Source organism: Magnolia sinica, chromosome 6 (assembly GCF_029962835.1).
Source record: "Magnolia sinica isolate HGM2019 chromosome 6, MsV1, whole genome shotgun sequence".
Classification (NCBI taxonomy): domain Eukaryota; kingdom Viridiplantae; phylum Streptophyta; class Magnoliopsida; order Magnoliales; family Magnoliaceae; genus Magnolia; species Magnolia sinica.
The window spans coordinates 102949038-102974169 of record NC_080578.1 but is presented as its reverse complement, the minus strand read 5'-3'; the positions used below and the strand labels follow the sequence as shown (position 1 = coordinate 102974169).

The 25132-nt window shown below is 43.6% G+C and overlaps 1 protein-coding gene across 2 annotated transcripts in view; it reads right to left on the bottom strand.

Moving 5' to 3' along the window:
• LOC131249350 (probable disease resistance protein At4g27220) overlaps positions 1-25132 on the bottom strand; it is a 178180-nt gene that overhangs the window by 60318 nt on the left and 92730 nt on the right. Inside the window, exons 3-5 of one of the 2 annotated variants that reach the window (XM_058250048.1) lie at positions 24597-24673; positions 1113-4109; positions 754-832 (exon numbers count right to left, since the gene is read on the bottom strand). In XM_058250048.1, coding sequence (XP_058106031.1) covers positions 815-832; positions 1113-3992 — 2898 coding nt within the window. In that variant the 5' untranslated portion in view covers positions 3993-4109; positions 24597-24673 and the 3' untranslated portion in view covers positions 754-814. Of the gene's footprint in view, positions 1-753; positions 833-1112; positions 4110-23974; positions 24026-24596; positions 24674-25132 lie in introns of those variants that run through there. The other variant, XM_058250049.1, reaches the window with a different exon arrangement.

Here is a 25132-nt window from a genome sequence, read left to right as displayed (position 1 = left end):
AAACAAATGGACGGCGTGGATAAACCACATGCATTTGTAGTGGGCCCAACTGAGTTTACTCAGTACGATAAGAGCCCGATTTCGGCCCACACGTAATCTCCTGCAGCAAAAGTGAACGGCTACGAGTGCTTCTACACGACAAGCGGATTGCGTACTCAGTAACTCACTACGCTTAGCGTAGTGAGTAAACTCTGTGAGGTCCACCATGATTTATGTATCTGATCCGCTCCTTCCATCAATTTTATCAGATAATTTAAAGGCCTTAGCCCAAAAATGAAGCATATAGAAGTTCAAATGGACCACATCACAGGAAACAGTTGAATTGAACATCTACCATTGAATAATTCTTAGGGCCACAGAAGTTTTGAATCAAGCTTATATTTGTGTTTCCCCTTCATTGATGTCTTTATGATCTTATAAATAGGTTGGATGATAAATAAACATCGCTGTGGGGTCTAGAAAGGTTTCAATGGTGGAAATCATTATCCCAATTGTTTCCTGTGGTATGATCCACTTGATCTCGGGATATGCTTCAATTTTGGGCTCAACCCCTTGAATTAGATGGAAAAACGGATGGACGGTGTGGATAGACCAAATACATTTAAGATGGGCCCAACTGAGTTTACTCAGTACCATAAGAGCATACTGAGTTACTCAGTACGCAATCCGATTTCTTCTGCACGTAAGATGGACGGCGTGGATAGACCAAATACAGTAATAGCTAGCTGTAAAATGAATATAAAACAGATATACCTTCTCACCAATTTGTCGGCATTGGAATATCTCGAGAGATTTTAGAGCTTAATGATGATTGTTATTCAGAAGAATCTTCCTGAAAGTAAAATATTAAAAACAGTTACTATAAACTAATAAATCATTAGAATTTTAATTATACCAGCCTAAATGAAATCATAAATGAAATTCCTTTATAGTAATAAATTTTGCCATTTAAGCTGAAAAAATTAAAATATTCTAAGATTTTGAAAATCCCACACCATTATCATAATAATAGCGCATTATTAATTTCCCAAGAAAGTATCGTGATATTTTAAAAATACCGTCGATATTCGTCACAATGTAAAACATGAGCTAATGAAAGAAATCTACTTCACCTCTTCTACTTCTGAGGAAGCTTCTTTGTAAATTGTGGAGCAGAGGGACTTGGCATTCTCGTCTTCCCACTCTAATCTTTCCCACCATTCTCTCTTGCCTTCTATTTTTCCTTTTATTTGATGGATGCTTGAGCAGAAGAGGTGGAGCTTCTTCAACTTAGGACAGGAAATTACTTCCATCTCTTCCAAAGATAAAAACATAAATCGCTGGCTACATATGCTTTCTAATTTTGGTAAGTCATCCAAAATTAGGAAGCGTAATTTTGGGAATGAATTATGGGGCAGCTCGTCTCCTTCTATAATCTCTTTCATTTGGAAACATTCCGATATGGTAAGCTCCTCTAACTGATGTAGTTGCTCTACCATACTAGAAGAGAAGAGACTCCTTAACTTTTCACAATGAGAAACCCATATTCTTCTGAGGTTTTGCAGGCTTGCGTTCAGCGGAGGAGGCACTCCACCATCGAATACCTTCTCCAAGTTTGGCAAAATTTGGAGATCCAAACTCTGTAAACATTGGAATGCATCATCTCCAACCTCTCTCCAGTCTATAATGCATTCCACTCCACTGCATTCACTGACTCGAAGATGTCTTAAGCTCTTTAAATCGCCTTGGAACTTAGAAAGACTTGTTAAACCTATGCTTTCATACAAGTCTAAAGAGAATGCATGTTTTATCAACCCCTCAATCCCGCAGGGTATTTTGTCACATTCACCAATGCTTATATGCTTATTAGAAACAGGCACGAAAGGTGTATAGTTAACCATAACATGGAAACTTGTCAAGCCCGAAAACCATTGATGGAACATATCATGTGCGATGAAGCCATTAAGATTGGACACACTGATACTTAAAGATCTCAGGCGTTTCATGTTCACAGCCTCACTGAAAGTAGCTCGGTCCACGTGTCCATTCCTCCCCATTGTTCTTAGTTCCTCCAGACTAGGTAGCCCGTATATCATAGTGTAGGGAATTGGAGTGAATGAAGTCCATGATATATCCAACCTCTTGAGTTTAACCAAGCTTGCAATGCCTTGAGGGAAGTTTTTGAGGCCAGAATTTGAGAGATCAAGAAGTTGGAGTTCCTTCAGATTTCCCAATGGCGGCACCTCCACTAGATCTATGCAGTATCTTAGAATGAGCACACGTAGATTCACCAATTGCAATAATGACATCGGGAGAGATTCAATGCAAGTAGTGCTTAGATCAAGGATCTGTAGTTTTGGCATGAGCTCGAAAAAATTACTGTGAATAGTACATAATTGATTGTTTTGATTGAGGAACAAGGAGATCAAGTTAGGACAATCTGGCGTAATTTGGATATGTTTTATCTTGCTGCTTATCAATGAAATCCTTACAACCCCTCTCCACATTTTCTCTTCTGGTGGCTGCACTAGTCCCTCCCCGGCTTTCACAAGGAATTTTGAGCCTTCAATGGACGATGATGGTGAAGTGATCCATATAGCCAAGTCACGGAGCAAATCATGCATCCTAACGTATTTATTTCCATGAGACCCTTTCTCCAAGAGGCATGCGTCCTTGATTCTTTCAAGGATGTCATGCCCCTTGTTTGAAGCTTCTTCCAAGTTATTCACATTTTCTATGAATCCTTCCTCCATTGCCCAGTATCTTACTAGCTCATCTATCGGTATAAGATGATCTTCCGGAAACAATGAACAATAGAGGAAACATGATTTGATATTATCATTTTCTAGGCTATCATAACTAAGTTTCAAAGGAAGAAACACTTGACGCTCCATACCTGGAACCTCAGGTGATGCTCCTTTCAATGCCCTCAATGCATTCCTCCATACCTCTTTCTTATCCTTGCCATGCATGGCCCCTCCCACTGTCTTAATCGCAAGTGGTAATCCGCTGCACTCCTTTGCAACCTCCTCAGCTACTGGTCGAATCTCTGATGACAGAACTACATCCCCACATCTTTCACAGAACAAATTCCACGCTTCCTCAGGCGTAAGAGCTCTGACTTTAATAGACTTATCAGCCCCCATTGCATTGCACACTGTGACGGATCGGGATGTTATCGCGATCTTGCATCTGTTTTGCTTGTCTGGTTTTGGAATTCCAACTTGAGTCAAGCTAAATGTTTCCCATAGATCATCTAAGATGAGCAGATACCTAAGATTCTTCAACCAAGCGAACAACTTATCCCCCTTCTCTTCATTTCCATCGAATTTCATACCCAATCTGTTTCCAATCTCCTCTTGGATTAATCCCAAGTTGAGATCCTTGGACACAGTTATCCAAATCACGACATCGAAGTTACGGGTTTTGGTGCACCTATTGTTTATTTCTTTCATGAGAGTGGTTTTTCCTATTCCACCCATCCCACAAATACCTATGATTCCATTCTCTTCCTCGTTTAAGCATTGCCATATCTCCTCCAAGGTTCGCTCAGACGTGCTTTGTTGTCCTCGTGGTAGTGATGTTTGCTTTTCCAACACCCTTGGATGTCGGCTGCTCTCAGCCACCTCATGGAAGACCCCTTTTACTTTGAGTTTTTTGTTGAGCTTTTTGATGTCTTCGAGCTTTTCGACGACCCTTTTTCCCAATGTATAACGAGACGAGTGACCGGTGCATATTCTCCTTAGTGCCAGCTCCAATCTTATTGAATCAACTTGGTTTTCGGTATTTCTGAATTCCGTGAGCCAATTCTCCACAAGGGCTTTCTGTCTCTTTCCGACTGGTATAGCATCGTCGACTTCTGCTTGAATTTCATCGTGCTTGCGTTTTAGCTTTTTCGTTTTCCTCTTCAGAGTCTCTACATTGTTGTTGAGGTCTTTGAAATAACCGATGTGCCGAGAAATAGGATCCCAGAAGAAGAGAATGATTTCCACAATTGGACCCAACAAGTCCATTCTAGATGGATGGATGCGAGATAACGGTACTTTTGAAAGTAGCAGAGGAATGAAATGAAGGCACCGTTGAAAGTAATGCTGTGAAATCTCCGTTTATATGACTTCACTTTTCAGAAGCTGTGGAGAGGAAGCATGAGAAACTTTTAAGAACAGAGAGAATAAGCTGGATCGACCGGACGCGGATTGGCTACTGACACGTTGAGTAGCGAGAATCACGTCACCATCATGTATGTTTTGTAACCACACCGTTCATACATTTGTAGAGATCATTTTAGCGTATGAACTAAAGAATGATGAAGATCCAATGCTGGAGTAGACCCCACCACAGAAAACAGTGTAGAGGGTGACGCCTACCGTTGAAACCTTCCAAAGGTCCACCATGTGTTAACGCAGACATGAAAGAAGGGAAAACAAAAATATCAGCTACATCGGAAACTTTGGTGACCCTTAGAACTTTTTAACGGTGGGTGTCACTCTCTCCACTGTTTTCTGTAGTGGGTCCACTCGAGATTTTTATTGGACTTATTCTTTGGATCATGTCCTAATATGAACTCTCCCAGTGGATAGACGGTGTGGAAACAAAACATACATCATGGTTGGGCCCACCGAACTGACAGTGCTTTGTGAGTCCCATCACGATGTACATGTCCTGTGCACGCCATCCATCCATTTTTTCATACCATTTTATAGTAACGGACAGAAAAATTAGATATATCTAAATCTCATATGAATCACACCGTAGAAAGCATGTTGATTGAATACTCACCATTAAAAACTTCTTAGTGGCCACAAAAGTTTTAGATTAATATGATATTTGATTTTTCTCTTCATCCTGGTGGGGCGTCCTAATCAATATGTTGGATGACAAATAAACATTACAATGAGCCCTAGGATGTTTTTAATGGTGGGCATTCATTTGCCAATGTTCCCTTTTGGTGTGGTCCATTAGAGATTTCGATCTCCCTCATTTTTCGTTTCATGCTCTGTAATGATATGGAAAAATGGATGGAGGGCTTGGATAAAACGTACATATACCACGTAGACGGTGTCAGTGCGCAATCCTAGCGGGGGTGGCTAACATGGAGTGTCCAAGTCAACTTTGAGTCAAGTTTCGAGCTAAGTCGAGTCAACTTCGGTGTAATTCAAGCTCAAATATTAGCTTCACTCAATTCGAACCCGGTTTCAAACCGAGTTGATTTGAGCTTTTCCAAGTTGGCTAAGATTGTCCGAGTGGGGCCCACCATTATATATCCGTTTATCCCTTGCCGTTCATCCATTTTCTCAGATCAATGTCCCGTGAATGGTAATAAATATTTCCCTTCGTAATTGCCGCACGCTTCCCCATAATTGATTTGATGGCTTACTTTTTCAGTGTAAAAATGGCAAATATTGTGAAATATTTATGGGTCTCACCACCGTTCACCCATTATGTCAGATGAATTTATGATAAAAGCAAAAAAATGAGGCATATCCAAAGCTCAAGTGGACCACGCCATAGAAAAATGTGAATTAACTACTTACCATTAAAAACTCCCTGGGGCCATTGTTTCTTTTGGTATGGGCCAGTTGAGTGTTGGATCTAACTCATTTTTCTTCTCATATCTCAAAATATTGTGATAAAATGGATGGACGGAACAGATATATCATATAAATCAAGATGGAGTCCTAAAATGGCCATTACTACTTTTGAACTAGTTTCCAAGAAACGAAATTCCCGTGAATATTCAAATAGGTGAATGGTAATAATCACCCATTTCCAGGGTATTTACCATTTCTAGGTGAAACAATAAAAATCAAACAAGCCCTTAATGTTTTATGCATTTAATACAACCCGGGTGTTTGTTGTTTGAGCGGGTCATTGGTATGTACCACACCTTGACCTTTTTTAAAAAATTCACCCCATATAATATTTTTGTTAGCTCAATTTAGGGGGGCGTGCCTTAATATGAGGTAGATCCAACACTCAAGTGGGCCACACGAATTGCAACATTGGTATTGTACACCTATTGTTGAAATAACTCCTGTCAGGCCCATGTCATAGTGTTTGTTCCGTTTCGTAGAGTCCCGCGGTCCTCCTGGTCAAATTCCGGCAACCCGTGACCAGTAGATTTCATTTGTGTGCGACCCTGAGTCACACCTTGTAAACCTGAGCCGATTCAGCCCAAGACCTACGCCATTGCAACCGGGTCGTCGTCGCGATTCCGACGCCGCATCTCGTGCACCGATCCGACGTCTGGATCGTGAGATGTGGGTCAGACATGATCATGGTCGTGAACTGCACATTGCGGGACCTACCTATCGAGATTGCACATTTTACTAGGTCATCATGAGGATGACCTCACCCTACCTACCTACCTACCCTACCCTAGACCCATGCATGCTAGGCATGCTCTTACATGTAATAATGCTCCCTCTTTCCAAGCTTCTTACACCTATAATCATCACCTTACACTCTCTTACAATCAAACATTCCTAGCCTAACCTATCTCTGTGAGACCCGTATCCTAGCCCGTACCGTTCCTTAGCCTTCCGTGGTCCTCCCGGTAGAATTCCCGCAACCCGCAATGCGTAAATAGCAGTTGTGTGCATCCCTAAGTTACATCCTGTCGATCTGAGTTGGATTGACTCGAGACTTGTACCAGTGCGACCACGCCATCGCCATGGTTCCGACGCAGCGTCTCACATGCCGATGCGATACCCGAGTAAGGAGATGTGGGCCCGTGTTCAATTCGAGGAAAACACCGCGCTTTGCAAATCCAAGAGAAATGTCCCATCAATTGAGTACAAATCAATCAATCACGTCTCATCCCTAAGCACAACCACCCCTCCCCTAAAGTCAACTCTCTCTTACATGTCAAGTACACCCATCCATCACTCACCAACCCTCTATCCCATCACTTCTCTCCCATCACCTCTCTCTCTCTCTCTCTCTCTCTCTCTCTCTCTCTCTCATTCTCCAAGCAAGAAATCGTCCAAGCTCGATGAGAGGAGAAAAGCTTTGTGTGGCCCACTCCCTACCACCCAATCTCACCCTCTAAAATCAATTTTAACTATTGAATCTTGTTTCCTTGGAGCTCTAGAACCCGTTGGTGGAAGAAGGAAGAAGAGATCTTGAGGTGGGTGTTTTTTTAGGTTTTGATTTGTGTGATTGGATGTGATAGGGCCCACTTGTGGTGGGACCCATCTTGATGTATGCGTTGTATCAAAGAGGGACCCATAGTGGCGGGGTCCCTCTCATCTCCACCGTTTCTCTCTCTCTCTCTCTCTCTCTCTCTCTCTCTCTCTCTCTCTCTCTCTCTATTTGTGGCCCACCAAACAAATGGCCTATTGTTGGAGGAGGCGACTAATTTATGTTTTATATATCAGCACCGTCCATTTGGACGGGCTGCGTGGGGCTTACCCTGATGGATATGTTGTATCCTCACCGTCCAATCTCTGGGCAGTGGAAAGTAGACTAGTGGGAGTACCTCACACTAGCTATGTAGCTGCTGTAATACTATAGCAGCATGATGTATGTGTTACATCCTAACCGTCCATTTGTGGCCCCCATTTGCTGCACGTGTGCAGCATCCACATCGTCCACCTGTACATCCCACGCAGCAATACTTGCCGCTGGATCCACGTTAGCAGTGGGTCTGATCGTGAGGTGTTGTTATATCTTAACCATCCATCGATTTTGCTGGTGGGGCCCTGCCCTGATATATGTGTCTACCTCTGCCTTTCATCCAGCAACAGATGGCTACTGGATTAACGTCAGCAATCCTGTGGGGCCCACACATGCTATGTAAGCACTGTCCGAACTTGGACGGTGTATATTCACACCGTCCATTTGTTTTTCCATGGCAGCAGGTGAGGCCCACCTTGGAAGTATGTATTTTAGATCCACACTGTCCGTTGGAGTTGGGACAGTGGTCCCACTGCTGACTGACGACAGCAATTCTGTGGGGCCAACATGTGTATGTGCTTTGAGCCCACGCCATACAATCCCTGGCGTGGGGTCCACCTTGATGTATGCAATTGTATCTGGGTCGTCCATATATTGGACAACCAGCAGATACAACTGTTGTATAGACACAGTAAGCCCTGTGGGCACCATGATACATGTGTTTTCTCCAAGTTGTCCCTCTATTTTGGGACGTGGGGCTCACCCCACAGGTGTGACACATGTGGGTGGGACCCACCATGGTGTATTTGTTTTATATGCCGTCCGTCCAAATTGGTAAGGCCCTGGATGCTGGGCATTTTGTTTTTTTAAATAATAATAATAATAATCATAAATAAATATAATATAATATATATATATATATTTAATATACATATATCTATATGCACGTGAGTGGTGGGCCCCATGTGGGACACATCTAGATGTATTTGTTATATCGTCTGTTCGATTAGAGATAGTGGGGCCCGTTGTTGTTCGATGTCAACACGTTATGTAAGATCCATATCCTAAACCGTACTGTTCCGTAGACTTCCGCGGTCTTCTCGGTCGAATTTCGGTAACCCTCCACCCATATCTGACGTTTGCGCGTGATCTTAAGCCGAGTCCTGCATACCAAAGTCGGCTCGACCCGAAACTTGTAACCCAGCGACCGCGCCGTCGCCGCGGTTTCAACGCCACGACTCGCGCACTGATTCGATACCAGGGTTAGAAGATGTGGGCCCGCGTTCATTTCAAGAAAAACACCGCGAGTTGCAAATTTTGAGGAAATCTCTACAACATGTCCCATCAATCAATTAATCAATCAATCAATCAAGTACACCCCCATACCACAAGTACCAACACCCATTCCTCATTTTTTCCTAAGTCAACTCTCTCCCTTACCCATCCCTCTTTTTCTAAATTTCAAACACACCCATACCTCTCCATCCCCTCTTCTTACAACACACATCTCTTATCAATCTATCACCTCTCTCTCTCTCTCTCTCTCTCTCTCTCTCTCTCTCTCATTTCTCAAACTCATTTTTCAAGCCACAAAAATTCCAAACGTCCAATCCATCCAAGAGCAAGCCAAGTGTGGCCCACTTCTCTACCACCCAATCTCTCATCCCCACTATCAAAACTTCATCATCCACTGTCAAAAGTTGAGCATAGGAGCTAAGGAGGCTAAGGGAATAAGAAGGAGGCCAATAGGTGGGTGATCTACCGTCGATTTGCATTTGAGGGCCCACTTATAGGTGGAACCTATTATGATGTATGAATTATAATCATGAGGGGCCCATAGTGGCGAGGTCCCTCCATCATCATTTCTCTCTCTCTCTCTCTCTCTCTCTCTCTCTCTCTCTCTCTCTCTCTCTCTCTCTTTCCTTTTATGGTGATGATGACGATGAGGCGTGTGGACCCACCTGAAATCGCAGTGGCTGGAGTAGATTTGATGATCAGGTGGAGCACCTCACACCCAACTGGATAGACGCCAGCAAGTCTTGCTGATCCCACCATGATGTGTGCTATACCTTAAACCATCCATTCATTTCTTTTTTTGGGTGTGTGGAGCCACCCCACATGTTGCACGTGTGGGATGGGACCCACCTTAACGTTGCATTTGGTCATCCAAATCGTCCAGTAGGCGGTCGTCCAGTCTCTGGACGTTGCATTGCAGTATCTTTAATATATACACACACACACATTGCTGTGGGCCCACGTGGTAATCATCCACGCTGCTGATGATTTGGCTGGACGTCCATACACCAGCCATATAGTTGATGTATTGATGTCAGCAAGTAGATGGGCCCACCCACACCTTGATGATCGTGCTCCAAGCTGTCCACCAATTTGCGTGGGACCCACCCCACACGTGTGACACGTGTGAAGGTGGGCCCATCAAAAGCCCTTTAATGTATGTCTTTTGTCCAGCCGTCCATCTGGACGCTGGACGTACAGCTAGTTTAATATATATATATATATAAGAGGTGGGCCACACGTGTGGGACCCACATGTGCGTAAGATCAGCACCGTCCAGAGCACCCAAGGGTCTGGACGGTGGCTTTTTTATACATAGCTCCTGTATGATATGTTATTATATAATATATTATATTATAACATGTGATATTATATTATATTATATTGTATTATATAAATATAATATAATATTTTAAAATACATGGTGGTGGGCCCTGCATGGGACCCACCTGTACCGTCAGCAGAAACTGATGCTGCATCTTACGCAGCCTAAAGGCTGCTGTATTAGCATCCAATACAGTGGGGCCCATTTGCTGTAGGACCCCACTATGATGCGTGTACACATCACGCTATCCATCCATTTTGAATTCCCGCCGTCCATATGATTTGACGGTGTGCCAGCGGCCGATATCAGCTGCTGCTGCGCGTGTAATAGCAGCATAAAAAAAAATAAATAAATAAATAAAAATGAAGCTGAATCATCTCTGGTGGGCCACGTATGTGGACCCCACCTAGATGTACGTAATTTATCCAAACCGTCCATACATTTGGTGAGCTCGTCCTTGAGCTTGAGAAGAAACATAAGACTGATCCAGCTATCAAGTGGACCACACTGCCATAATAGTGGGCTGGATTGAACGTCCAGCACTGGAAGTTTTGGAACAATATAAAATTTGTTTTTCCTCATATTCAGGTCTTTATTAACGTATAAACAGTCCGGATGGAAAAATAAATGTTATGGTGGTACCTATGAAATTTTCTACCAGTGAAAATCACTATCTCCACTGTTATTTGTGAAGTGGTCCAAATGATATTTTGATCATTATCACCACGGTTAAGTGTGGTGTGCTCCAGATGATCCTTGGATATGATTCATAAATTTTTGTAATATTCTATAATGATCTTTAACAAGTGATGTATGGAGTATGTGACTCGGCCTATTAACTCGGCCCATGTGATTGGCCCATTGATACGGCCCTTTTAAATTGGCCCATTTGAATCGGCCCATTTGATTCGGCCCATTTGTTATGGCATGATAGATATCGGCCCATGAGTGAGGCCCAATATGATGCGTATATGCCCCTTAGTGAGGCCCATGATGATGTGTATTAGACCCATGTTTAAGACCGTGGATCCATTATACGATTGACCCTAAGAGCGTCATTCCTTGGAAGTAATGTTGGTTAAAGGTCCACATTGGTGGGCAATGATGGTTGGACGACCACATTGTGACCTTCTCGTAGGCCTTGTTAGGCCCTTCCTCATCATTCTCTTATGGGTTAACCCAAACGCTTGGGCCCCATTGATTTTCGTTGATCCATCATCAGTCATCCATCTATGGAATCTGCCTTGCGTCGAGGTTGATTATCGATGCCGATTGTCATGGCCAATTGTCAATTCCGATTATCGATTCCGATCATTGTAGCCGATTGCAGATTCTGATCATCGAGGCCGATTATTGATTGTGGTCGATTGCCGATTCCGATTCCGATTATCAATTAATTCTGATTATTGTGGCCAATTGCCGATTCCAATTATCGATCGATTCCGATTATTGTGGTCGATTCCGATCATCAAGGCTGATTATTGATCAATTTCGATTGTTGAGGCCAATTGTCGAGGCCAGATATCGAGGTCGATTGTCGAGTCCTAATGTGATAAACATGCGGCCCATATTTGAGGCCCATTGTGATGCCCTGTGTTTGAGGCCCAATGTGATGTATATGTGGCCCGTATTTGAAGGTTCGTTGTGATGTTCAGCCCGTGTTTAAGGCCTAATGTGATGTATATGAGGCTTATGGGATGAGGCCCATTGTGATGCATTTGAGGGCTAGGCGATGGAGCTCATTGTGATGTATGTTAAAGCTATGTGAAAGGCCCATCATGATGTGTATTATGCTCTCGAGTGAGGCCCATGGTGTTGTATATTAGGCCCTTGTGTGAGGCTATGGGTCCACTATATGTTAGGCTCTATGTGGGCTATTCCTTGGGGGCAATGTTAGTTAAATGTCCACATTGTCAATGCCAGTTATTAATACCGATTATGAGTATGTGTTAGTATAGCATCATGATATATGCCCATACGCATCATCTGCATATTTGTTATGAGATGTGGTTGACCATTGCATATGTCATTGGGCAGATTGTTATGAGACTCCCAGATAGGCGGAGGTTATCTCACATGAGCACACGGTATGCGCAGGGTTAATGCATGACTGGATTGTATGACTCATGCATCTTGCATTGTGTTATGATTACTATACGCTTTAGCGACATCAGAGCCGCAGACTCCACAGGCATGTCGTGGATGGCTAGATGGGACACCAATGTTTGGTTCGAGCATCTGTGCACTTTGGATGTCCGTGGGTGAAAGTCCCTAAACTACCGTGGCCGGGAGACGCCCTAACGTCTAGACCGAGTGGACACATGAGTATCCGAATGTCGAATACCAGGAGGCCGCATCTCCCACTATGTCGTGGTCGGTTGGGAGAGGGTGTGGCCTTACCCGCCCGATAGTAGGGGGCATAGCTAGGCTGAATTTGACCAGCTCATGAATGTGTCCGCTATTGACATGCCAGGTAGATATTGGCTGACTATTGGTTAGGCGGATTGCGAGGTCTCTTCCACTTGCATGGTCGTGCATCAGTGGGCGGCGATTTGCATGTAGAGTGTATTAGACCCCGGTGATGATCCTAGAGATAAACAGTACTGATATGTGGACTTATTGAGCATGAGTTATATATTCATTCATTCATTAATTCACTATCCACTCGGACTGTTAATGCGCAACTATTTGTTACGTGTACCTTCGCATGGCTAGGATTTTGGTTGGGCGCATGACTAACTTGAGATCAGGAGTTTACTACATTGAATCTAACTATCCAAATTTAGGTATGAGACTGATTTGGATAGAATTCCCTTGTGATGAAACCCATAGCCCGCGATACTACGTACTATCATCCCGACTTCACTCCAGCTTAGTCATTTCATTCGCACCGCATATTACATTGCATCCGCAGTATTTAGCATTTTGGACTGCTACATTTCTGCATTTATATGGCTTAGATATAGTTGACGGTATTCGTGGACTCATCAGGATTTGCATATTGCATTGCATTATCGACATCTGATATTTGGCTTGCTATCTCCACATTGCATAGCTGATCTACATTGCTTCATCAGTATATGATATTGTTTTTATTATGTTTCTGCATCGCATAGCCTGTATAAGGCTGATGGTATTTATGGGCCTATCAATATGTTTTCGCATTACTCTGATATCGTATGATTCATGAACTTGCCAATATTTCTGATATTGTATGATTTATGAGCTTGTCAGTATTTTCGCTTACTCTGATACTCTGATATTGCTTGTCAGTATTTCTTAGTATATGACATTGTCTTGCCATATCTTTTCATCGCATATGCTAGATGAGATTGATGATATTTTATGAACTCACCGGTATTTCTGTTTACTTTGATATTACATTCTGAGCACGCATATACTGCTCACACAGTTTCACCACCTACTAAACTTTCTATAAACTAATGCACAATATATGCATGTAGGTGGCGTTAGGTTACAGCAGCGTTGAGCTTGGAGCATGTAGCTAACTTCTGGAGCTTTGATTTTGACACATGTATTTCCCTTTCAGCATTGTATTTAAATGTTTATATTAGTAGATATGTGATGATGATGTTGCCTTTGTGATTTGGGTAAACTTGTGGTTATGCTTCTTACATGATAAATGTATGATGGAAAATCCTAGTTGTAAAATCCCAGGATCGGAACCTGGCATATGGGCGTTGGGAGCCGAGAATGGGGTACTACGGAGGCTGTCGGCACCGGATTCGGCGATTAGAATTCATATGAATCCGATTTCTGGGTTTGGGGCATGACACGTTATATGGCCCCACCACTATGTATGCGTTATATCAAAACCATCTGTCCATTCTGGACCCTCCTTATATGTGTTTTACCCAAGCTATCCACCTGTATTTATTTCATTTACACCGTCCAGATTGTACTGGACGGTGCTGGATAATGTTTAGACAATGCTGATCATCATTAGTGGGCCATGTGCCCCATAGAATAATAGTGTACAGTGATACACATGTTACACCTACAACTATTGAAATGATTTTTAGTTTGGTCCAAGCTCATTTGAGGCCCATTGGTGCGGCCCATCATGATGTATCTTTGGCCCATGAATGGGGCCCACCTGCGTATTTATGGCCCATTGGTGCGACCCATTTGATGTATATTGAGGCCCATGGGTCGTAGCCCATTGGGATGTATTTAGGCCCATGGGTCGTGGCCCATTGTGATGTATTTCTGGCCCATTCGGTAAGGCTCAATGAGACATATTTTTCGGCCCATATATTACGGCCCATTTGACATATATGGTGCCCATGTATTGCGTCCCATTGTAATGTACATGAGGTCCATGAGCGAGGCCCAATGAGATGCATATGTAGCCCATAAGTGAGGCCCATCATGATGTGCATTAGGCCCTTGAGAGAGGCCCATGGTGATGTATATTGGGCCATTATGTGAGGCCATGGGCCCACTATATGTTTGGCTCTATGTGGGCCACTTTTTGGGAGTAATGTTGGTTAAACGTCAACATTGATGGGCACTGATGGTTAAATGTCCTCATTGTGACATTCCCTTAGGGCCTTTGTCAGGCCGATTCCGATTGTCGAGGCCGATTCTGATTATCGAAGTCGATTCTGATTGTTGAGGCCAATTCCAATTTATCGAGGCCAATTCCGATTATTAAGGCGATTCCGATTGTCGAGGCTGATTCCGATTGTCGAGGCTGATTCTGATTTGTCGAGACCGATTCCAATTATCGAGGCCAATTCCGATTATCGAGGCTGATTCCAATAATCAAGGCAGATCATTAAGGCCGGATATTGAGGCTGATTATCGATGTTGATTATCGGTGCCGGTTATTGATACCGATTATGAGTATGTGACAACATAGCATCATAATACATGCTCATACACATCATCTACATGTTTGTTATAAGATGTGGTTGACCATTGCATATGCCATAGGGCAGGTTGTTAATGGGACTCCCTGATAGGCGGAGTTGCCCCACATCTGCGCATGGTATGCGTAGGATTGATGCATGATTGGACTGTGTGATTCATGCATCTTGCATTTTGTGATATGACCACCGTACGCCCTAGCGACATCAAGGTCGTGGCCTCCACAGACATATCATGGATGGCCAGATGGTATACTGAAAATGTTTGGTTCTAGCATCGGGCTGCCATAGATGGCCCTGGGTGAAAATTCCTAAACCCTCTTGGTATCAGAGGACGCCCCAACGTCTAAGCCGAGTGGATATATATATATATATGAGCGTATGAGGACCATATACCAATAGGCCGCGTCTCCCACTATGCCGTGGTTGGTTGGGAAGGGGTGTGACCTTACCCGCCTAAGTGAGGGGGCAATATATAGGTTAAGTTTGACCAGCTTGAGGAATGGGTCTGCTTTCGACGAGTCAGGCTCAATATTGGCAGGCGGATAGTGAAATCTCTTCTACTTAGTTATGCGTTCGGATAAGAGCGGCAACTTGGCGTAGAGTGTAATAGACCCCGGTAATGGTCTTAGAGATGTACAGTACTGATATGTGAACTTATTGAGTAGGAATTGTATACTCATTTATATATAGTGCGGCCCATTTGACATATATGGTGCCCATGTATTGCGACCCATTGTGATGTACATGAGTTCCATGAGCATGGCCCAATGGGATGCATATGTAGCCCATAAGTGAGGCTCATCATGATGTGTATTAGGCCCTTGAGACAGGCCCATGGTGATGTATATTGGGCCATTATGTGAGGCTATGGGTCCACTATATGTTTGGCTTTATGTGGGTCACTCCTTGGGAGTAATGTTCGTTAAACGTCCACATTGATGGGCAATGATGGTTAAATATCCTCATTGTGACCTTCCCTTAGGCCCTTTGTCGGGCCGATTCAGATTGTCGATGCCGATTCCGATTGTCGAGGCCGATTCTAATTATTGAGGCCGATTTCGATTTGTCAAGGCCGATTCTAATCATTGAGGCCGATTTCGATTGTCAAGGTTAATTTCGATTATTGAGGCTGATTCCGATTTGTTGAGACCGCTTCCAATTATTAAGGCTGCTTCAGATTATCGAGGCTGATCATCAAGGTTGGATATTGAGGCCGATTATCGATGTTGATTATCGGTTCTGGTTATCGATACCGATTATGAGTATGTGACAGCATAGCATCATAATACATGCCCATACGTATCATCTGCATGTTTGTTGTAAGATATGGTGACCATTGCATATGCCATAGGGCAGGTTGTTTATGGGACTCCTTGATAAGCAGAGTTACCCCACATCTGCACACGGTATATGCAGGATTGATGCATGATTGGACTGTGTGATTCATGCATCTTGCATTTTGTGATAGACCACCGTACACCCTAACGACATCAGGGCCGTGGCCTCCATAGGCATATCATGGATGGTCAGATGGTACACCAAAAATGTTTGGTTCTAGCATCGGGCTGCCATAGATGGCCCTGGGTGTAAATTTCTAAACCCTCTTGGTACCAGAGGACGCCCTAACGTTTAGACCCAGTGGATATATATATGAGCGCATGAGGGTCGTATACTAGTAGGCCATGTCTTCCACTATGCCGTGGTCGGTTGGGAAAGGGTGTGACCTTACCCGCCTGAGTGAGGGGGCAATATTTAGGTTGAGTTTGACCAGCTTAAGGAATGAGTCCGCTATCGACGAGCCGGACCTGATATTGGCAGGCAGATAGTGAAGTATCTTCTACTTACCCAGTTGTGCGCTCGGATAAGGGCGGCAACTTGGTGTAGAGTGTAATAGACCCCGGTGATGATCTCAGAGATGTATAGTATTGATATGTGGACTTATTAAGCAGGAGTTGCATACTCATTCATTCACTATCTTCTCGGGCTGGTGGTGCGCAACTAATTATTATGTGTACTTTTGTAATAACCAGGATTTCGGTTAGGGGGCGCAACTAACCTGAAATCAGGAGCTTACCACATTGAGTCTATCTATCCAAATTTAGGTATGAGACTATTTTGGATAAAAGTCATTTGTGATAGGCCCCATAGCCTACAATACCACATATTATCATCCCGACTTCACACTGCAGCTTGGTCATTTCATTCGCACCACATATTGCATTACATCCTTAACATATGACATTTTGGGTTGCTACGTTTCTGCACTTATATGGCCGAGACGGACTTAGTAGGATTTGCATATTACATTGCATCCATAATATATGATATTTGGCTCATTATGATTTGCATTGCGTACTCTAATATTATATGACTCGCGGACTTACTAGTACGTTTCTGCTTGTTTTATTATCATATGAATCATGATCTCGCCAGTATTTTCAACATTGTATGTTCTATTATCATATGATTCATGATCTTGTTAGTATTTCCGACATTGTATGATTATGGCGTTGTATTTGTGTGCTTAACACTTATCTTGCGCATACACTTTCACTATCCTCTAAGCTTTCTATAAGCTTATGCACGATAGATGCGTGCAGATGGTGTTAGGTTTCAGCAGCATGGAGCTTGGAGCGTGCAGCGGTCTGTTAGAGCTTTAATTTTTGATATATGTATTTTCCTTTCAGCACTGTATTCAAATGTTTATATTAGTGGATATGTGATGATGATGTTGCCTTTGTGATTTGAGTATACTTGTGGTTATGCTTCTCATGAGACAAATTGATGTTGAAAATCCTTCTTGTAGGATCCCAGGATCGGAACCTGGTGTATGTGCACTGGGAGCCGAGAATGTGGTACTAAGGAGGCTGTCGGCACTGGATTTGACAATTGAAAATTTCGTGAGCTCGGTTTCTGAATTTGGGGCGTGACAGAAGATGATATTAGAGCATAACTTGGGAATACCTAAAGATAACATCACATATATGAAGATAGCTACTCTTCACTCTATGATTGTTGAGAACTTAGAATGGTTAGATCCTCGAGTTTGAATAACTTAGAATTTTTTTGATATAACTCCCTACCGTTGAGATTGTGAGGTGCTTATTGTTCTAGTCTTGATCGTTTCTAACCAAGATCCGAGGTTCAGTAGGATCACCATAGTGTTGATGATGAGTCTTGGGATGGCGAGGTTGAGATTAGAGAGCGCTATCTTCATCCTTTTGTAAATTGATTGTACCTTGACATATATACTTGGTGATGTTTCCTCTTCCCTTGTCTGTTCTGTAAATTTCGAGGATGGAATTTTTATTAGGAGGGGAGAGCTGTGAGACCCATATCCTAGCCCGTACCATTTCTTAACCTTCTGCGGTCTTCCTGGTCAAATTTTGGCGACCCGCAATGCGTAGATAGCAGTTGCGCGCATCCCTGAGTTACATCCTATCGTTCTGAGTTGGCTTGACTCGAGACTTGTACCAGTGCGACTGCACCATTGTCGCGGTTCCAACGCCGCGTCTCGCACGCCGATGCGATACCCGGGCTAAGAGATGTGGGTCGGCGTTCAGTTCGAGGAAAATATCGCGCTTTGTAAACCAAAGAGAAATCTCCCATCAATCGAGTACAAATCAATCAATCATGTCCCATCCCCAAGTACAACCACCCCTCCCCTAAAGTCAACTCTCCCTTACATGTATTTCCCTTTCAGCATTGTATTCAAATGTTTATATTAGTGGATATGTGATGATGATGTTGCCTTTGTGATTTGGGTATACTTGTGGTTATGCTTCTTATGAGACAAATTGATTTTGAAAATCCTCCTTGTAGGATCCCAGGATCGGAACATGGTGTATGCTCATTGGGAGCCGAGAATATGGTACTATGGAGGCTGTTGGCACTAGATTTGGCAATCAAAAATTTCATGAGCCCGGTTTCCGAATTTAGGGCGTGACAATCTCTCTCTTCCTCTTATCTCTTTCTCTCCCTCTCCTTCTCATTTCTCCCTTGCTACAGAGCTCCAACCATCCCAAGCAACCCCCATTTCCAGCACCATTGCAAGCTCAAGTCCCCCTTATCCAGCCCATAGATTCTCATCATCACCATTAAAACACCTCCCTTGAAGCTAAAAGACCCAAGGGTAGAAGAAGGAGAAGAAGATTCCAAGTGGGTGCCTTTCTAAATCTAAATTCTTCTCTTCTTGCTTAGATCTCTAGACATTCTTGCTTGGGGCATGTAGGACCCACCAATCAATGGTGGAGATCCCATTTTACACCATAGGTGTGGCCAATAGCCCACCTTGGTTGCATGCACAAGCCATGATGGGGCCATTCTCCATGGACCCCATCATAATGTATTACTTGATCTAGATCATTGATAGGTCATCTAGACCTTGATTGCATGGTGGGGATGGCATTCCCACCTTAGATTTTTTGATGTAAGGGCCCATGCATGTATGAGACTCATTGATGAATGGTTTGGACGTTTGAAGGAGCTCATACTGGCGGAGTCCTTCCCATGGCCATGACCCTCTTTTTCTCTCTCTCTCTCCTTTCCTCTCTTTGTTCCCTGATGTGTGTAGCCCACCTGATGTGCCCATAGCTTCCAAGTCGTTCAGTGGCAAGGACGTCCTTGCTGCCTAGGCTGCTAGACGTCTAAGCCCATATTGCTGGCCGTTGGGCCTGCATGGGTTAGATGGCCTATAAGGCCTGATCTATGGATGATATGGATGATGGCTTGGGTCTGGAGTGTGTGTAACCCATCTATGAGGGCCTCACCTTGATGAATCTGATGTATTTTTCCCAATTTAACCATTTTATGGACTACACTATGAAGTAGCACCTTGCTGCCCATTCTTGGGCCAGGCCAGATGAAAGGAAAACACAAATATCGACCTGATTTCGGGGCGTGTGGCCCACCCTTGGACCCCACTGTGAAGTATGGGTTTTATCTCCATCGTCCATATAGTAAGGTCACCCCAGCCGTGGGCCTAAGGATTGGCCAGGCCCAACGAGTAGGCAGCTGTCCAGCAGGCTTGGACGTTGACCAAAAAATTTATATATATATATCTGATGGGCCGCAACACGTGTGACCCACCATAATGTATTGTTTCATCCATACCATCCACCATCTAGACCCTTGGATGGTGGAGCCTACCTTAATGTATATGTCCAAGGACCACCTCAAGTATGTGGCCCATATCCACGCCACCTGTTTGTTTGAGGCGCGGGCCCACCCACACGTGTGGGTGGGACCCACCAAATGATGTTCTATTTTATTCATCCATCCATCAGGACAGTGGTTGGTGGAGCCCACTTTGATGTAAATCCAGACAGTCCATTTATTTGGATGTGGCCACCCCACACGTGTGGCACGTGTGGGGATGGGACCCACCTTAGTGTTTTTATTCTACATCTGCACCGTCCATGGATTGGGACGGTGCTGTGAGGCCAGTATGATGTATGTGTTTTATACACACCGCCCATCTATCTTGGATGTGGGCCCACCCCACACGTGTGGCAGGTGGGACCCACCTTAATGCATGTATTCTGTATTCACACCATCTGTGGGCCTTGACGCATGTGTTCTATATCCACCATCCTTGCATGTGGGGCTCATCTTGATGTATGTTTGTACATCCAGTTGGCTGTCCAGTTGGGATGGATGTGGGCCACCATGCTGTATGTATTTCATCCTCGCAGTGCGGTTCAGCTAGACGTGGGCCCCACCGTGATGTACATCTGCACCGTCCATGGGACGTAGGGCTGCCATGATCCATGTACTGGACATTCGCACCGTCTAGGATAGTGGTTCACCCGAATGAATTCGTTGTATATCCAGGCTGCCCATCCATTTTTCCTAGACTATAGGCCGCCCATTGGGCCCATTCTGGTGGCGCGACAGGCCCACCTTGAGGTTTGCATTGTAGGCAATCTGTTCACCTAATTTTCTGGACTATATGGGCTGCTCTATCAAGCCCACTATGATGTATGTGATGCACTCACTACCCATCTCTTGTGCTTAACCCATGGGCCCTTGTGAGTGGCCCAATATGATGTATTGGTAGCTAGCCCTTTTGGTGAGGCCCATTATGATGTACATGAGGCCCATGAGTGAGGCCCGATGGGATGTATATGAGGCTATTGTGTGTGGCCCAATATGATGTATTTATGGCCCATTGATGAGGCCCATCAAGATGCATATTAAGCCCTTGTGTGAGGCCATGGGCCCACATATGTTAGGCTCTATGTGGGCCACTCCTTGGGAGCAATGTTGGTTAAATGTCCACATTGATGGGCAATGATGGTTAAATGTCCACATTGTGACATTCCCTCAGGCCTTGTTAGACCCATTCTCATCATTCTCTTAGTGTGTTAGCCCAAATCATTGGGCACCATCGATGTTACATAGTCCATCATCACCATAGACAGATGGATCTATGCTATCGGATTTAATATATTCATATCGAGGCCGATTATCGATGCCGGTTATGAGTATGTTACAGCATGGCATCATGATACATGCCCATACACATCATCTGCATGCTTGGTATGAGATGTGGTTTATCATTGCATATGACAGTGGGCAGGTTGTTCATGGGACTCCCTGATAGCCGGAGTTGTCCCACATGAGCGCATGGTATGCGAGGATTGATGCCTGATTAGATTGCGTGACTCATGCATCTTGCATTGTGTGATTATGATTACTATTCGCCCTAGCGACATCAAGATTGTAGCCTCCACAATTATAGCACGAACAGTAAGATTGGATACTGAAAATTCTGTTTAAGCATGGGGGCGCGTAGGATGTCCTAAGGTGAAAGTCCCCAAACCCTTATGGTACCATGGAGGATGCTCCAATGCCTAGACTGAGTGGATGTATGAGCATATGAGGGCCGAATATTAGGAGGTCGTGTCTCCCACTGTGTCCTAGTCGGTTGGAAGGGGGTGTGGCCTTACCCGTCTGAGGGTAGGGGCAATGGTAGGCTGAGTCTGACCAGCTCGTAAATGGGTTCTCTACCAACATGCCGGGTAGATATTGGCTGACTGCTAGTTAGGCGGGTAGTGAGGTCTCTTCCGCTTGCACGGTTGAACATCTGGTTTGGGGTGACAATGTGATGTAAGTGTATTATACCCCGATGATATCCCAGAGATGAGATGTATGATTATGTGGATTCCGATAAGGATTGGTATGCTTGAGTTGCATCTCGTATCGCATGGCCTTGGTATGGCCGATAGCATTCATGCCTTGCATCATATAGCTTGGTACGGCTAATAGTATTCATGGATTCACCAACATATTCCGCATTACTATAATATTGTATTCTAAGCACGCTTATATTGTGCACACACTTTCACCACCCTCTAAGCTTTCAATAAGCTTATGAACGATAGATGCGTACAAGTGACGAGAGGACGCAGTCATAGCTGAGCAGGAGTAGGAGCGTGATGCAGAGCTTCAGGAGTTTTTGGTTATAATTATTATCATTGTATTTCCCTTTATGCGCCTCGTACTCAAAGTTTTTTATTATAGTAGATTTTGTTATGTGCTCTTGTTGTTATTGTTCGTGGGTTATGCTATGGTTATGCTCATTATGAAGTAAATTCATGTTTAAAATCCTCCTTATAGAATCTTAGGATCGGAATCTGGTATATGGGTGTTGAGAGCTAAGAATGGAATACTACAGAGGTTATCGGCGTCGGATTCGGTAATCGAGAATTTTGTAAGCCTGATTTCCGAGTTTGGGGCGTGACAACTCTAACGCCCACTAAAAATTGTGCCATCCAATTGTGGTGTTTTTAAGAAATCTACCCACTCCACCAATTTGCCAATTCATTTTAGTCAGTGGGCCCAAATATGCTGAAGATCCAAAACTCAAGTGGGCCCAAATATGATGAAGATCCAAAACTCAAGTGGGCCACACCGCTTCAAACAATGTATTGAATGATAGAGCATAGAAGCTCTAAAAACTTGTGTGGTCCACCGTGATGTTTTTGAGGAATCCACCTATGAACAATTTTTGTCAGTCCATTTTAGGTAGTGGGCACAAATATAAGGCAGTTTCTACAACACTCCAATGGGCCACACCACTTAAAACTGCCCATTATTCAATTATCCCCAGCCCACCTTTTGAAATATTGGTGGTAAACCATGAGTTTTTTTTAGAAATCCACCCTATCCATCATTTTCATCATATCATTTTACCAGGTGGGTCTAAATATGAGGCAAATCCAATACACAAGTCGGCACTGGAAAGATTACAATGATGGTTGTGCAATCTCCACTGTTTCCTTCATTGTGGCCCATTTAAGCTTCGGATCTACCTCATTTTGGGGCCCACCCACAAACATGAGCCGGAAAAAATGGATGAATGGAGTGGACTTCTCAACATGCATCACAGTGGCCTAGGTGATGGAGTGGACTTCTCAACATGCATCATGGTGGCCATAATTGGCTGGCATATAAATATCTGAATAGACTCAGGTAGGTTTCACCAGTAGTCATTGCACCCTATGTACTCATGTTGTGTGGCTTACTTAAGTTTCAGATCTACCTCATTTTTTAGCCTACCCCTAACATGAGCTCAACCGGCCCACAGAGTCCTGGCAAGGTTGGTATGTAGCAATTCATATCGGTTAACATTATGCATGCAACAAAGCGTGGAGATTGAATGGCAGCCCTTGCAATAGTCAAGCCTACTGTGATGTTTCCCACAATTCTACTCTGTCCACCATTTCAACCAGATCAGTTTAGGGGTAGGCCTAAAATTGAGGTGGATCCAAAACTAAATCTGCCACAAGGGTGTATATGGAACATTGACCATTCAATCATCTTTTGATCAACTTGAGTTTCAGAATAGGTGGGGCCACATGTGAAGGATGGATTAGATGTCATTAAAACATCACAGTAAGCCCCACATGTGAGTTTGTGGGTAGAAACATGGTGTGTATTGGATCCGGCCTAAAACCATGAACCGATGATTATGACTATCATTTAGGTAGATAGATGAATTAATAGCAAATGAAAATAAAATCTCCAATGACCAATAACTAGCATTCAATTCTAAAAATAAAAGGTTAGGATATTCTACCAAGCTTGATTATGGACCAATAGTTGATTGCTCCTCGCTGCGCACCAGTTCTCATGGGTTCTCGTGAGAACTTTTTGAGAACTCATCATACATGATGTAAGTCTAAAATCTGAACGGTTCACATGATACAGCATCCTATGAAATCTTCGGGGCCCAACTTTTACATGGGCCCTTGCAAAAGAAAACAGTTTCCTCCCTTGATTTGCATCTCTCATTGCTATTAGCCCACCAGAGTTTTAGATCAGGGTTAAAATTGGCCCTTAGGGATTTCATGGGATGCAGCATCATATGGACCATTCTGATTAAAGGCCCATGACACATGTGCAAAGGTGCACAGGTAACAGGTGATCATCTCTCTCTCTCTCTCTCTCTCTCTCTCTCTCTCTCTCTCTCTCTATATATATATATATATATATATATATATATATATATATGCGAAATGGTTCTATGAGCGCGGTCGAGCTCATGGGAACTTCCCACACATGTTTGGCTTGTTCCCATACACAGCAGAAAAAGAAATTTCTTAAAGGTTTAGATTAATTGACTAAGTCCTGTGAATCACCAATAGATATTATCAAGTTCTCACAATTACTCAAAATAGATATTTTAGATTAGATCATACCTTTTGATTGTTGCTATCAAATATTGTTGGATCGCTGATGCCGATGCCGTGTCTTTGAAGTAGAAGTAGAAGGTTTTCTTCCAAAATAAGAGAAAAAGAAAACCTATATTCAAAGCACTAGAATAGAACCACTGGCGAAACGTTGGATACACATAATGGTATTTTTGATGGATGGATGGATGGTATTTTTGAAGGTTGCAGAGGAATGAAATGAAAGTACTAATGCCGTGAAAATTCTGGGTATATCATGACTTCACTTTTAAGTAGCTGTGGAGAGGTAGGAAGATGGACTGTTAAGAAAAGAGAAGGACAAAAGCAAAAGAGAAATGAAATACAAGAAGGTGAAATACAAGAGCTTATCTATAATTGATGCGATGATTTAATCACGTAATCTTTTCATCACCTCCGGCCCCTTTATTCTCCTTGGATTCCAAAGTCCAGGACCCGAGTTGCCTGTGCCCTTGCCAAAGGAAAGTTCATGTGGTTGGAAGCTTCGTGGGGCCCACCTAGATGTCCCAAGGATTTCGGGAACGGAT